At 52.0% G+C, this 13,735-nt stretch overlaps 7 protein-coding genes across 7 annotated transcripts; 4 read left to right on the forward strand and 3 right to left on the reverse strand.

The window, feature by feature from the left end:
- The first annotated feature begins 99 nt into the window (after positions 1-99).
- PV05_03035 (uncharacterized protein) lies at positions 100-1,632 on the forward strand. Its single transcript, XM_013463654.1, has 2 exons — positions 100-425; positions 574-1,632. The coding sequence occupies exons 1-2, from the start codon at positions 239-241 to the stop codon at positions 1,380-1,382; spliced, it is 996 nt and encodes a 331-aa protein (XP_013319108.1). The 5' UTR covers positions 100-238; the 3' UTR covers positions 1,383-1,632.
- On the reverse strand, positions 1,376-2,916 carry PV05_03036 (uncharacterized protein). Its single transcript, XM_013463655.1, has one exon. It carries the CDS (start codon positions 2,657-2,659, stop codon positions 1,742-1,744), a length of 918 nt encoding a protein of 305 aa, XP_013319109.1. The 5' UTR covers positions 2,660-2,916; the 3' UTR covers positions 1,376-1,741.
- A 205-nt stretch (positions 2,917-3,121) lies between these two features.
- On the forward strand, positions 3,122-5,549 carry PV05_03037 (uncharacterized protein). The gene is made up of 4 exons (XM_013463656.1): positions 3,122-3,660; positions 3,754-3,855; positions 3,912-5,149; positions 5,202-5,549. The coding sequence occupies exons 1-4, from the start codon at positions 3,464-3,466 to the stop codon at positions 5,501-5,503; spliced, it is 1,839 nt and encodes a 612-aa protein (XP_013319110.1). The 5' UTR covers positions 3,122-3,463; the 3' UTR covers positions 5,504-5,549.
- Positions 5,550-5,780: 231 nt separating this feature from the next.
- On the forward strand, positions 5,781-7,487 carry PV05_03038 (spermidine synthase). The gene is made up of 3 exons (XM_013463657.1): positions 5,781-6,076; positions 6,128-6,694; positions 6,802-7,487. The coding sequence occupies exons 1-3, from the start codon at positions 6,046-6,048 to the stop codon at positions 7,077-7,079; spliced, it is 876 nt and encodes a 291-aa protein (XP_013319111.1). The 5' UTR covers positions 5,781-6,045; the 3' UTR covers positions 7,080-7,487.
- Positions 7,488-7,526: 39 nt separating this feature from the next.
- Positions 7,527-8,937, forward strand: PV05_03039 (uncharacterized protein). The gene has a single exon (XM_013463658.1). It carries the CDS (start codon positions 7,670-7,672, stop codon positions 8,558-8,560), a length of 891 nt encoding a protein of 296 aa, XP_013319112.1. The 5' UTR covers positions 7,527-7,669; the 3' UTR covers positions 8,561-8,937.
- PV05_03040 (uncharacterized protein) lies at positions 8,850-11,271 on the reverse strand. The gene has a single exon (XM_013463659.1). The coding sequence runs from the start codon at positions 11,080-11,082 to the stop codon at positions 9,958-9,960; it is 1,125 nt and encodes a 374-aa protein (XP_013319113.1). The 5' UTR covers positions 11,083-11,271; the 3' UTR covers positions 8,850-9,957.
- A 93-nt stretch (positions 11,272-11,364) lies between these two features.
- PV05_03041 (uncharacterized protein) lies at positions 11,365-13,698 on the reverse strand. The gene is made up of 2 exons (XM_013463660.1): positions 12,792-13,698; positions 11,365-12,740 (listed from the first exon to the last, which is right to left on the reverse strand). Exons 1-2 carry the CDS (start codon positions 13,288-13,290, stop codon positions 11,512-11,514), a joined length of 1,728 nt encoding a protein of 575 aa, XP_013319114.1. The 5' UTR covers positions 13,291-13,698; the 3' UTR covers positions 11,365-11,511.
- Positions 13,699-13,735: the final 37 nt, after the last annotated feature.

Consider the following 13,735-nt stretch of genomic DNA (forward strand, 5'->3'; position numbering starts at 1 on the left):
ATTCCTGCGCACTTCCTCGAGATATTCTGCGCCAGACAACTCCTCTTTTAGTCTGCGCCGGCCGTCTTTATATAGCCGAACCAAAAGATTTCGTCACCAAGCATTTCCAGCTGCTCTTACTCCGTACTTGTATCTGCTTTCTCTCCTCTAGTCATTCTCTTGTGCACGCCTGTCGCTCATTTTGACTCTCCTCTCCTCTCGTTTCGTTCGCCCTGACACCCGCCTCCCCGGATCGTGGATGTCCAATGGAGCCATGTCGACAAGCGCACCCCCAGCCCCAATCACCCGGCACGATGTCAACGAGACAACACCGTCCCCGAAGCCGAAGAAGCAGCAGGTCAAGACTGCGACGATACGCTACCCATTCTGGTTTGGCGGCAGCGCAGCATCCATGGCTGCGGTAGTCACACATCCTCTGGATCTAGGTACGCAGTGCCTTTCCCATCATCGCTCTCGGCTCTGCTCCCTCTCTCTCTCTCTATCTATCTGTCTCTCCACCACTCCGCGCCCTTCTTACTTCGACCTACAGCACTCCATTTTCCCATTCTCCCCGCGTTCTAACGGAATGAACAGTGAAAGTCCGACTCCAAACCCGCCCGCCCTCCGCCCCTACCAACACCCTCGGCACATTCACCTACATCCTCAAGCACGACGGACCAGTGGGGCTGTACGCAGGACTCTCCGGCGCCCTGCTGCGCCAACTCACATACTCGACCGTGCGCTTCGGCGTGTATGAAGACCTCAAGACCCGCTTTGCTCCCGTTCCCACGGCTGACAATCCCGCTCCACGCCCATCGCTCTTGAACCTCGTCCTCATGTCCTCCGTGGCCGGATTTTTGGGTGGCATTGCCGGCAATCCGGGCGACGTTCTAAACGTGCGCATGCAGTCCGACGGATCTAAACCGCCTGAGGCCCGACGCAATTACAAACACGCGCTTGACGGCATCGTCCGTATGGTCCGTGAAGAAGGCGTCGTTTCCCTATTCCGCGGCGTCGAAGCGAACAGCACCCGCGCGCTGCTCATGACAGCATGTCAGCTTGCCAGTTACGATGTGTTCAAACAAATGTGTTTGAAAAATCTGGGCATGGCGGACAATTTCAGCACCCACTTCACGGCTAGTCTTGCAGCTGGCTTCGTTGCGACAACGCTATGCAGCCCCGTCGACGTGATCAAGACGCGTGTGATGAGCGCCGGGGCGAAGACGAGCGTCTTGCACCTGCTGGGCGAGGCAAGTCGCAAAGAAGGTCTGCTGTGGATATTCCGTGGGTGGGTGCCGAGTTTTGTAAGGCTAGGTCCGCAGACCATATGCACCATGGTCTTCTTCGAGCAGCATAAGAAATTGTACAGGAGGTGGAAGGGGATTGAGGAGCCTGCTGTTTAAAGAATTTGCATTGGGAGTTTGGTTACCCCGAACCATTGGGATGGAGTATCATCATTTGGCGTTATGAGAAATGAGGTGCATTGTTATAGATTTTGGACACAGAGAACAGCTTGTGTTCTTGTCGATCCTGGATTTGCCAGGTCTGAACATTCCCGTCAACCTCATGGATTGTCCGCATTTGAGATGTATATACAAGTTGGATTAGTTTTGTCATATACCCGAATGATCTCACGGATAATTATCATCTTCCCAAACTCCTGTCCATGCAATGCAATTCGAGTGCATATGAAGCTTTCGAAGCCCACAACGCCTTGAAAACAAACAAGCGCCAATTACCATGCAACATGCTGAGCATTAGATCAGTGTTCCTTCAGTTCCATCAGTTCCACCGGCGGTCGAGTAGTATGAGCCATGATCTTCTTCTGTGATGCCTCCAACTCGATATCCGAGTCATCCTCAGTCTCGAGCATCACAGCCGGGAGGGCAGGACTGTCCCCATGCGCTTTGGGATCGTATATCAACGTCGAGCTTCGACTTCGATGCTTCCCGGGCGACGAAGTACTGGGAGAATTATCCGCAGATACACCCGAGAACGCGCGTGCTCTGGTCTCCTTCATCTTCTGCAGCGCCTCAGCCGAGTACTGCATCTTCGACTCATCCTCTCCAGACTCGACGATGGACGTGTTAAGTTTGCCGCTGAGCTTATTCAACTTCGACGCGAGATCTCCCGCGTGGACCTCTTTGTTAGGAGCGTCTTCATGCTTCATTTCCCAACCTACCGGCGGACTGGGTGGCGGACTGATGAAGAATAGCCGTCCCGCATCGGGGCGTTCGAGGTACTTCTTCTCATCGCCGATCGGAGTGGGTTCGCCGAAGTAGCATTTTGCGACACTGGTGCCGAGAATAGGGGTGCCGTCAATGGCCTGGCGCACGCGGATCGCCGAGTCGGTGTCGTAGAAACTGCAGATAATGCGGCAGAGGGACTTAAGTGGGGAAAAGGAGTTGAGTGTGGCAAGCTCGTTGATGTGCTGTCTTATCGTGGCGAGGGAGGCAGGATGGAATATCTTAGGGTTTTCGAGGCGAGTGATTAGAAGGGTATTGGAGGGTGGTGCGGGTTGTGAGAGAGGTGGGAGGGAGGACAAGTCGAGCGATAGAGGCGAGCGGGAGCGTTTCGCTGATAATGAGCCTGGGGAGGAGGCTGTTGAGACGGGAGGGGAATCATGAGGGAGATCTTTAGTCTGGATAGGGGAAGGTGTTTGTCGTTGGACTTCCGCCATAATGAATATGTGTGGAGATGATATGGATAGAGATAGACGTTGTACTTGTAGCAACGGTCAGAGTTGTGATGTTGGAGAAGAAGTTGTTGGGGTCGTGGAGGTGAAGTCGAGGGAAGGAGGATGAAAGAATGCAGTTTTGTATGTGGTTGGAGGCGAGGTGAGCACTCAGAGCACCAGTTCTGGGTGATGAGGCGCAGTGAATAGGTACGTATGTCGAATGGCTTGTTTTCAAAGGAGGATGATTCCAGAACGTCAAGACATGGAAGTGGCCAGGGCAAAAAGAGGCTGCGCCCATATGTCATCCACAAGCAAGCAGATGGCGGAGTCGGAAAATCAATATTCCAGAGCTTGGCATGGGTCTAGCGAACGAGGCTGAGGCATCCCCGCACGAAGCAGCCTTGCCACTAACTTGACCCCCATCAACCCCCTATTTCTCACCTTTTGGCAACCTCGCGAAATTCACTTGATGTCTGTCGGCCTCGGATCCGACACCTCATATGAGTTTCCGTTGAGGATCCGGTAATTCCTACAAAACAAGCTCGAATTGAGGGCGATGATTCCTCAGGATCAGCCGTATTGGGCAATTCAGCCTCGGCTTCTCCAAAGATATGCGGAGAATATCCGGTCGCCTTCCTCCACAGCAGCAGGCCCGGCTGCAATATGCTTTAGAAGGTCGGCTGAGAAACATGATTGGCGACGATGAAGCCTCGGTTACTTCCATGCAAACGTATAGGAAGTTCTAGTTCCTCGCTGAGTGCCATTGAGCATCGCTTCCCTTTGCTCAGTCTTATTGTCTGATGCATCATGGCTCCCGAGGCAATCACCAATGGATATGGCGGAATGTATCTCCCAGCGGACGGGAGTACTGACCCCGACCTTGCTAATCACGAAGAACGACCTGAGGTTATCAACAACCCGTCGCCAGAGGATGTCGCTATACTGGAACAACTATACGGCACTCGCAAGAAGATGAGAATCATCATGTTGGGCGCCGGCATGAGGTATGTCCCCTTTGGAAACCTGTAACAGCGTTGCAGGAGTTTTGAGGCTGCCATCCTTCGCGAGACAGCTCGTCGGTTCTAACAACGTGATAGTGGTCTGAACTTCTTCAAGTTCGCCGAAGAAAAGCTGAAGAATGTGGAAATCATCTGTTACGAGAAGAACCCTGATATCGGTGGTACATGGTACGAGAATAGGTGCGTCATTATCTTTGAAGATTCAATTCATACCACCATGTACTAACTATTCCCAGATATCCAGGCTGTGCTTGCGATATACCTAGTGTGGTCTATCAGTTCCCCTGGCGGACAGCGCCTTGGTCAAAGTACTACTCACACTCACCGGAGATTTGGAAGTACTTGAAGATGGTCGAGCAAGAGAACAACTTTGTTGAAAAGTACGTCAAACTCAGGCACAGGATCATCTCCCTTTCTTGGGATGAAGGAACTGCGCAATGGACGGCTCGAGTTCAGGACCTCGCGACCGGTCGAGAGTTTGAGGATCATGCAGATTTTGTTGTTGATGGGGGTGGTGTCCTGAACAAGTGGAAGTGGCCTGACATTCCAGGTCTCAAGGATTTCAAAGGCACACTGCTACACTCGGCACAATACGATGAGCGAACGGATCTGACGGGCAAACGAGTCGCACTGGTAGGTGCTGGTAGCAGCGCTGTTCAGATATTACCAAATATCTACGACAAGGTTGAGAAAGTGTACACTTGGATTCGGAACAAGATATGGATCACTGCTGGATTCGCTCAAAACTTTGCTGGAAAAGACGGCGCCAACTTCGAATACAACGAAGAGCAGCAGAAGCTATTCCAGGATCCTGATGAATATCTGGCTTACCGCAAAATGATCGAAGGCGAGCTGAATCAGCGCTTTAGCTTCATCATCAACGGATCTGCTGCTCAAAAGGCAGCCCGCGAGTTTTCTGAGAGCGAGATGAAAACAAAGCTAAGAGGTCGAGCAGACCTCCTTGAAAAGATAATGCCAGAAGACTTCTACGTTGGCTGTAGGCGGCCGACTCCAGGCAACGGATATCTCGAGTGTCTAACCGGAGACAAGACGGTGCCCTATACAACACAGCTCAAACAACTCACTGAGAAAGGCTTCATCGACCCCGAAGGCAACGAACAGGAAGTGGACGTCATCATCTGCGCGACTGGTTTCGACACTTCATACAAGCCACGTTTCCCATTGATCGTCAATGGTGTCAACAAAGCCGAAGAATGGAAAGACAATCCTCATCCGCACGTACCTTCATATTTGAGTCTGGCTTATGGTGGAGTGCCCAACTATTTTCTATATGGAGGTGCCTACTGTCCCTCAGCCCATGGATCATTCTTCCCACTTATCTCAGCGTACGTCGACTATACGATCCAAGTCATTGAGAAGATGCAAATCGAGAATATCCGCTCAATACGGCCGAAAGAAAAGGTGGTGGAACAATTTCTTCGACATGCTGACACATACATGAAGAGGACAGCTTGTAAGTTGCAATCCCAGACGTTCTCGAGCTGGCATACTGACGAAATTCCTAGGGACCGGACCATGCAGTTCGTGGTTTAAAGGCGGAAAAAAAGATGGCAAGCCGGCTGTTTGGCCAGGATCTCGTTTACATTTCCTGCGCTTATTAGAGAAGCCACGGTTTGAAGACTTTGACATCGAGTATGATGAATCAGAGGATATGTTCAGTTTCTTAGGCAATGGCTTCCATGTCTGTGAGCGCGACGGTAGTGATATCACTTGGTATATGGGTCAGCCAAAGAAGAACGTTGATACGGACAAAGTTCTACGGGTCATGGACGGGTCGAAAGGCACTGAAGTTGGGATACATCGGTGATCCTGAATGTTCGTCTTAGTCTGTTTTTTTGATATATAGAAATACAGCCCTTTGAGGTCGCAGGCCAATACACGAAAACTTTTTGACCCTTTGGCCTCGACGCTTGGAACGGCAGAGGGCGGAAGAGGCAGCCAGATGTGACCCAGGGCGCTGGTCAGGGACGAATGGCGATGCATTTTTGGCCCGAAAACTTGACCTGCAGAGGCCGATGCGCCCAATCGTCCAGATTGCCCCGCTTCAAAACAAAAAAATTTGGTCAAGAGAAATGTAGCGGAGGCTTTTCCCTACTCCGAGCTACTGTCAGGTCATTGCCATTCCCTTTCAGCCACACAAGACGATTCTCTACTGTGTACAAGGAGTAAAGGATCCCTAGCTGCCCAACACGGTTCACTTCTCTTCAATTTACCAACCTGCTTTTTTCCAATCTGCGTCTTTTTCCCACCCTCCGGTTCTGTTGTCGATCTCCATTGACAACCCCGCGCACCCTCACTCGTTTCACCTTGCAAGAAAGCCGCTGCAGCCTCGCTTCCCACGCTTTAAAAATGTCTGAAATCACGCATCCTACCATCAAAGGTGAGAGAGTGCCCGAATGCTGGGAGAAGGCCCTCGCTGATTGACGGCTAGATGGCTGGTTCAGGGAAATCTCCGACATGTGGCCTGGCCAGGCAATGATCCTCAAGGTCAATCAAGTCCTCCACCACGAAAAGTCCAAATATCAGGATGTCCTGGTCTTCGAGAGTAGCGACCACGGCACAGTCCTCGTCCTTGACAATGTCATCCAATGTACCGAACGAGACGAGTTTTCCTACCAAGAGATGATCACACATTTGGCTATGAACTCGCACCCCAACCCCAAGTCCGTCCTGGTCATTGGTGGTGGTGACGGCGGTGTCCTGCGTGAGGTCGTCAAGCATGAATCAGTGGAGAAGGCCATCCTCTGTGACATTGACGAGGCTGTCCCTCGTGTCAGCAAGAAATACCTGCCGGGCATGTCCATCGGCTTCCAACATCCGGCTGTCGAAGTGCACATTGGAGATGGCTTCAAATTCCTGGCTGACCGCAAGAACGAATTCGATGTCATCATCACCGACAGCAGTGATCCAGAGGGTCCAGCAGAGTCGTTGTTCCAAAAGCCATACTTTGAGCTTCTCTACGGAGCCTTGAAGGATGGTGGTGTTATTACTACCCAAGGTTGTGCGCACCCAATCCTTCCGAGCACCAAACTCCCTTGGGCTCAAATGCTCTCCCCTGACGCATCCTTCTGGACGTGAACTTGCTAACACAAACCTTTCCTCTAGCTGAAAACCAATGGCTCCATCTACCCCTCATTACCAAGCTCAAGAAAGAATGCAAGGAAGTCTTCCCAGTGGTTGAATATGCCTACACTACCATTCCCACATATCCTTCTGGTCAGATCGGTTTCATGGTTTGCTGCAAAGATCCCAACCGAGACGTCAAGAACCCCTTGCGAGTCTGGAGCCCAGAGGAGGAGGACAAATTGTGCAGATACTACAACAAAGAGATCCACAAGGCCAGCTTCATTCTGCCAACATTTGCACGCAAGGCCTTGAGATAGGTGGCATGTGGTGGGATGTCTTTTTGATATTACGTCTTCAAGCATGATACCAGGTTAACTGTTTACTTGTGTTATTCCAGCCGGAGCATTGAGGACGATGCAATGCATGATATCTCGCCTTGTAAGTTACCGGTACGAACGAGGCTGCAAGCCGCTCTATGATTAGAAGCCGGGACCGGAAAGGGATAGATAATGAGATCAGGTACCTGTACCACGAATAATCAATGATACGGAGCCGATGAGAGTAGTTGCAACGATCCTCACGCGATCAGATTCCGTCATTGGCTGGTACGTGTCGGAAGATGGCTGCATGCTCGTTGAGATACAGAATTCCAACATGACTTCATCGTGGAGCCTTGTGCATGATGTCATGTTCAAACATCATCATTGAATACTTCTTGTGACCACCCAATAGAACATATATTTGACAAACGCTCAGCTGAACCTGTCGGTTTCATTCTCCCTCTACTTATAACAAGACTCTTTTTCTGCCCGTCGTTCATCACACAAACCTCAAAACGACTCCAGAATCACTTGAAGATACACTCACAGCCAATAACTTACAACTACCAACACATCTATCAACCACAATGTCTTTCACAGCTAACTCGCGTGCTCCTCAAATTCACCCCTCCAACGCTCCTCAAGAACCCACCGGTCAAGTCGCGTCCGACTCCCTGGCCGCGGAATCGCTCAAGAACCAAGGCGGCTTCGCCGAGAATGCCCACGCCGCGGCATCCAGCGTGTCAGGCTCTTCCTCGACACTCAACAACACCGACACATCCGGCGCCAAAGTTCTCCAGCCGGCCGAGGACGGCACCGCGCGAGAGAAGCAGAATGCCTTAGGTCTAGGCCCCGACGAAAAGGGCGTGACGGGCGTCAAACTCGACGCTGCAGGCAAGCCGGCCTTTGATGGCGTGCACAACAAGGACGGCTACTACGGCGGTCCAGGCGACGGCGGTTCTGCTGCGCAGACTTCGGGCGGCTCCAACGCCAGACCAGCTGGAGCGTCCGACTTTGGTGCTTCGACCGTCGGCGGCGGAAGTGCCACTTCAGCCGACCCCAACATCAAATCAGGCTCCACTGCTACTGGCGGCAACAGCACAGGAAGCGGAAGTGGAGGACCGACAGCAGGCGCGGGCGTGCGGCCTCACGTCGATGCCGCTCCAGGCTATACCAGCACCGTCACCGGAGCGGCCGCACCTCCCGGCACGTACCAGCCCAAGGGTGCGAACCTCGAGGATGCAGACGCCACGGAATCCATGCCCAAGCCCAAGGTGTTCATTGGAGATGTTGGCGGCTCGCATGACCCCGGCCGACTGGCGGAACAGAACTTCGAGGCGAGAAATACCGGCCCCGCCGAGCAGGTCAGTTCGAGCGGCAATGAGGGTGGAGCGCAACGACAAGCTGGTAGTGGTGGACGAGAGGCCGTCGGTGAGCAGGGTGGGAGCTTCGGCGTGCTGGACAGTGAGCGGGCCTAAGTTACAGGACCTCATGCATGTCTCATAGCCACAATCTCAAAAGGGGGGCCATCTGGGGCCTCGACAAGAGCAGCAGGACTGAAAGGGGCGTCTGCACCATGCATGACAAAACGATGGGACGGTGGGAAAAAGGGGACAAACTGTATGATATGAAGAACCGAGGATGAAATGATTGAATGACAAAATGGGGGAAAGGGAGAAAAAGTATGTCTTGCACACTCATGGCTCGAGACTGGATTGCATCGTTAGGCGGAGCTGAATATCATGAATGGTCGGCGTTCACGCATATGCATGTACTTTAGTCGACACAAACAAGAAAATTGAGCGAGAGCAGCCTCTTGCTATTTGCAAAAATATCAACAAAATTGTGCCACCGGATTGCAATACCTCTTGCCGTCCTCCTGCTACAGGTGCTTCATTTACGTCCGTGTCATGAGTTGACAACTTTCGCCGCCTGAAGTGGCTGTCCATCTGAGTGAAATAACTTCCTGCTCGCCGTAGTCTCAGTGTCAGCTTAGATGCTGCTCAAGGCTGGCATCTTCAGAGCATGGCGCTGCGGAGCGGTAGTTGTCGACATCATTCCGCCTTATGGACTCGGGGACTGGTCGGTGGTGCTTCGTGGAACTTGAATGTAGTTAAGATCTTTCTTGCCAGTTTTCTTCCAGCTTCGATCTCCTATGCAGGCTTGCCTTCCCATCAAGAAGGGCTGCAACCGCTTGATCCAGACCTCATAGACAATCCAGAAGTGACGGTCCAGTGTATCCTGTATCCCATTGAACAACCACTTGGTGGTCCTCGTTGGGGGGACTTATCCTAGCTTTGCCTGTATTCCTTTCGGTACCCAGTCCAGACATTCCTTTTTTTGGTGCACTTCAAGCGGCATGACCTATCCTATGAAAGACAGTCGGGACGACAACAAGCCGTTGATGTTTCTGTTTGTAGCCGTCTATAGTGACAATATGCCATGGGCCACCCGCAAGCCATCCTGGATAGCATCTGGCCCCGTACCGTTCCGTGACCGTGGACGCGTGATACTGCTGGGCAGACTGTCGACATCTCACAAGACCGGAGATTTCCGCGCCCCTGTCTACTTTCCTGAGGTGGTGATGATCCACGCACAGTTTGTGAGGATGGCTTGATCTTGCTCCCTTACGCTCCCATGCCAGCTCGGCGTAACAGACCGTTTCGCAGGTTCAAAATAGTAAGCTTGTAGATGGCTGACTGCGTTGTCTTGTACTCATTCGACACAGCGAGCAGCTTGATGAGACTAGAAATGCAATCGTTGCCAGATCGTTGTGTGGCCGTTGCCATCCAATGTCAATGATGGAGACCATTCGTGTCGAATCGCCTGGAAAAGTAGTCGTACATGTCACGGGGCCGTTCCCAGAGCATCTCCCTTATGAAGTCGCACCATTTGTTTCGACATCAAGGAAGCCATCGAGGCCGGCCATAACGTCCCTCGCCACACCACCTTGAATCACAATTTTGGCCACAGTCTTCAGCACACCTCTCTTGATCCCACCGACCCTCGGTTTCCATACTCCAGGAACATCCACGCCCTCCCCTCCCTCGTTAGACATTGGCACTCCTCTCATCGTATCTCTCGCGGGCGTATCGATCATCCGGACTGCCAAGATCTTGTACTCCTCTTCTTCTTCGTTCTCCTTTGCACTCTTTTCCTTTGTCTCTTCTCCTGAGGCCGCTGTACTTCCCACACTAACAGCAACAACCCCATCCGCAACCGCCAACTCCTCCCTGCTCGGATCGAAAATCGCGTTCTCACCCACTACCACCACAAGCAGCGTTACAGGCGGTCTCTTGGCAGCTGGGCCGTACAGAAACGCACTCGCCATCCAATCATCGTCTGCCACGGGATCCTCTTCGCCCTCGCTCTTCAGTCGGGGCACCCTCGCATCCCTGAGTGCAAGGTGCACCGCCATGCTCAGCAAGGGTAACGGATAACTCGCCAGTCCAAGCGGTGAAACAAGCAGGACGTCGACGTACACATGCCAGTGCCACCGATGGTTGATGACCAGTTGGTCCTGAAGACCCGAGATGGCCAGTGGTTCGCGGAGCATTTCTTCCAGAAAGACAAGATTTGGATCATCGTCCCTCAGGCCTGGAAGAGTGAGGGTCAGGGTGAGCCATTCCGATCGACCTCCTTCGCGTTTGCCGTGCTCTTTTTCTTGAACTCCGTTCGTGCCCTCCAGTTTAAGTGACTGCTCATTGTCGTCCATGTCCATGGCACCATCTTCAGTCCCACTCTTCGACACGACTAGCTTGCTTGTAACGGTCTTCTCGACCTCCAACTTCACACCAACAATCGCCTCGCGCCCATCGCTGAACCCGACATGTGCAGAGCCGTTGACGGCAGGTAAAACACCTGTTTCGGCGCGGAGGGGCCGGAAGTCGGTCGCCAATGGTCTCGCATCGGGCCGGAGTGGTGGAATCGAGGAGAGCGAGGTATGCAGGTAGGCGAGTTCCGCCGGTGAGAAGGGAAGGGAAGTTGTTAGGGAGGGCATCTTGCTGGTCTAACAGAGTGCTAAGTCCGACGATTGTTTTGGGATGTTGGTCGCAGGCTTAGAAAATTCAGGCTTTGACGCAAACCACGAAAGGCCAAAAAAGAGCGGATGAGGCGCCAGGCCTCGAAGTCGAGGACAGAATGTATGAAGTTAACCTGAGGCAAGAAACCGAATGTGGTTGTTATCGAGGACTGTTCGCAGAAAATAATTGAAGAATTTCCCCGCAGAACGAAAAGCCGGAGATATTGAGAATCGCAAAGTCCGCTTAAAGATCAAAAATCATTTTCACAAAGTGTCGATATTGATAGTTTATCAGCTACAGAACTGCTCGCTCGAAGACATTGGCTCACACGTCCATAATAGTCATCATGTCCTCATGATACTGGTTTTTGCATCAGAAGCCCAAATTCGCCTGTACCTCTCAATGCCTCAGCTTTCCAACCCGATACCTTCCAATCCACCACTGACTCCCACAAGCCTCGGTCTTCCAGCTTTGGCACCGTAGACCATTTCCATGAGTTTGCTCTTCTGCTTCTCCCTGACGGCTCGTAGATAATCGTACGTCCCTTCCAGCCCTCTGATCTGCTGGTCAAGGACGCTGGCATTGTCGATGCTGACTGAGTCATTCCTCCTGACCAGTGGACTAACCAATTTTCTCCGCAGTGTTTCCAGGTTGACTTTGAGTGTTTGCAGTCTACCATGATGTTCCATGATCAGGTGCTTGTTGTTGACGGTCCTGGCTCGCACGCTTGATAGAAGCTGCTTGTTCTTTTCGAACTTTCTGAGCATCGCCGCATTGGGTCCAATCACTCTAGTCCACAATGACGACAGAAGATCACTTTCAAGTCTCTCCTGCGTATCTGTCTCTCTCACAACTGTCCGTTGCAGGTTCAAAAACTGGCGGTCGATAGACTCAAACAGTGCAAACAGTGCGGCTGAATGAGTCAACTCGCTGTTGATCGATTCCTCCAGGACATTCACAAATTCGTGGAATGTCCTCGTAAGCGTTGCTCTCGTCCTCTGCGGCGAGCTCGAACCGAAGATGTCGGTCAGTATCTTCCCCAACGCGGTCGGTCCCTTGGACGTCTCAAGCAAACCACCCCTATTGAATAAGCCGTGGAGGTGGTCCAATATGACTCCCGTGATGGGGGCGCCCTGCCCTGATGTCACGCCTTCTAATTCTCGCTTCGCCCAGTCCATTACGATGAGGATACTGTCCACATCAGAATCGACATCGGAGAAGAACCGTGTCAATTCGAGGCCCAGGGTTTTCAGGCTCTCAGATAGCTCGTCGAGAGAGCGGACAATAATTGGCGCCGAAGTCATGTTAGCACTTCTGACAGACTCTCCAAGATCCCATACAGCCACACTTGTCTCCTGCAGTGCCGTGATTTGGGTATAGCCATTCTCGGAATAGAAGATTAAGGGCTCGAAAGACTTCGCAAGGGTCGACACTTTCACCAGGTCCGGGACCGGTGGAGGGACTGGTGGAACAACGATAATGCGCAGTAGCGAAGCAAATACGATAGTGGTCACCACCGATAGAAGCGTCGTCGATGCGTTCTTCGTCATGGCATCGAACTTTCTCTGGATAAAGTTGAGGATCGGCACAAATGGCTCACGATGTTGTACCTCTGCTCGAAATTGCAAACGAACGTCTGTAACTCTGTATCAGCGACTCACTCCAATATCATCCAGGGACCAATTACAATTGTTTGGGCTTTCTGAAGGTCTCGTGTCTTCTTGCTCTGGACTTCCATTCCTCGAACTGCGTTGCGCTTCGATCTCGGGAGATTGCCCTCTTCTAGGCGAATCCGCACCAGCAGGTAGAGGCGTATTTACTGCTATAGTGATATCCGGATCTCCGTCTCCATCCGTCGCATCCTGGTATATTTCGGGGCTCGTTTGTCGTGATCTCGAAGGACTTATTGAAGGTTTCAAGTCATAATTCCTATACGGATCTTGTCTGAACCACCCACTCGCATTCGAATTTCTGCTCTTGAACCCTGGAGGAGACCAAGGCATTCCTTCGCTTGACCTGTCATCGATGTCGCTTTCTCCACGATCCGACCTCAAGTCGGGAAATATGGGCGAGCGGCGCTCCTGTTCTTCAAAATCCTCGATGGATGCTTGCAGCGAGTGGGCGTCGTCGTTCATCCCCGCGGCATAAAATTCGTCAAAAGGTGGTGCAGGCATCATGGCGGCCATAACAGACGAGGTCAGGAAGAAGGATATAGCATGCAAGGCTGCAAACGAGGTCAAGGAGGGGTAGGTGGTCGATCAAACGGCCAGCCGTCACTGTAGCCTTTTGTACAGAAAGTATCACTAGGCAACGATCGGAAGGAAATAGTCAGGTCAAAGAAAGCGCCTTGACTGCTCCAATTCAAACGAAGACCGCAGATGTGCTAAGTCATGATGTTTGAAAAGGCCAAAGAAAAAGGCCCATGTCTGGAAAATGCGGGACACTTGACAGCCCAGCCATCTCAAACGCGGTCATTGATTGTCGATGATGAATATGCAATCCGCCGGCGACAGGCGCAGCACGCCAAAAGGCATTGCAAGAGAGATGTGAGACCAAGCAGGAAATGTTGGAGGCTGGGACAGCTGGCATGTCTTTGAGGGGGGAAGTGTGCTGCCAATCAAAGCACAGAAC

The sequence above is a fragment of the Exophiala xenobiotica genome, assembly GCF_000835505.1.
Source record: "Exophiala xenobiotica strain CBS 118157 unplaced genomic scaffold supercont1.2, whole genome shotgun sequence".
Lineage (NCBI taxonomy): Eukaryota > Fungi > Ascomycota > Eurotiomycetes > Chaetothyriales > Herpotrichiellaceae > Exophiala > Exophiala xenobiotica.

Coding starts and splice junctions, on each gene's coding strand:
- PV05_03039 (XM_013463658.1), top strand. CDS start 7,670: ATGTCTTTCACAGCTAACTCGCGTGCTCCTCAAATTCACCCCTCCAAC.
- PV05_03038 (XM_013463657.1), top strand. CDS start 6,046: ATGTCTGAAATCACGCATCCTACCATCAAAG. Junction 6,077..6,127: donor CACGCATCCTACCATCAAAG/GTGAGAGAGTGC, acceptor ATTGACGGCTAG/ATGGCTGGTTCAGGGAAATC. Junction 6,695..6,801: donor TGGTGTTATTACTACCCAAG/GTTGTGCGCACC, acceptor CCTTTCCTCTAG/CTGAAAACCAATGGCTCCAT.
- PV05_03040 (XM_013463659.1), bottom strand. CDS start 11,082: ATGCCCTCCCTAACAACTTCCCTTCCCTTCTCACCGGCGGAACTCGCC.
- PV05_03037 (XM_013463656.1), top strand. CDS start 3,464: ATGGCTCCCGAGGCAATCACCAATGGATATGGCGGAATGTATCTCCCA. Junction 3,856..3,911: donor GGTACATGGTACGAGAATAG/GTGCGTCATTAT, acceptor AACTATTCCCAG/ATATCCAGGCTGTGCTTGCG. Junction 5,150..5,201: donor ATACATGAAGAGGACAGCTT/GTAAGTTGCAAT, acceptor CGAAATTCCTAG/GGACCGGACCATGCAGTTCG.
- PV05_03041 (XM_013463660.1), bottom strand. CDS start 13,290: ATGGCCGCCATGATGCCTGCACCACCTTTTGACGAATTTTATGCCGCG. Junction 12,741..12,791: donor TTCAGAAAGCCCAAACAATT/GTAATTGGTCCC, acceptor ACAGAGTTACAG/ACGTTCGTTTGCAATTTCGA.
- PV05_03036 (XM_013463655.1), bottom strand. CDS start 2,659: ATGGCGGAAGTCCAACGACAAACACCTTCCCCTATCCAGACTAAAGAT.
- PV05_03035 (XM_013463654.1), top strand. CDS start 239: ATGTCCAATGGAGCCATGTCGACAAGCGCACCCCCAGCCCCAATCACC. Junction 426..573: donor CACACATCCTCTGGATCTAG/GTACGCAGTGCC, acceptor CGGAATGAACAG/TGAAAGTCCGACTCCAAACC.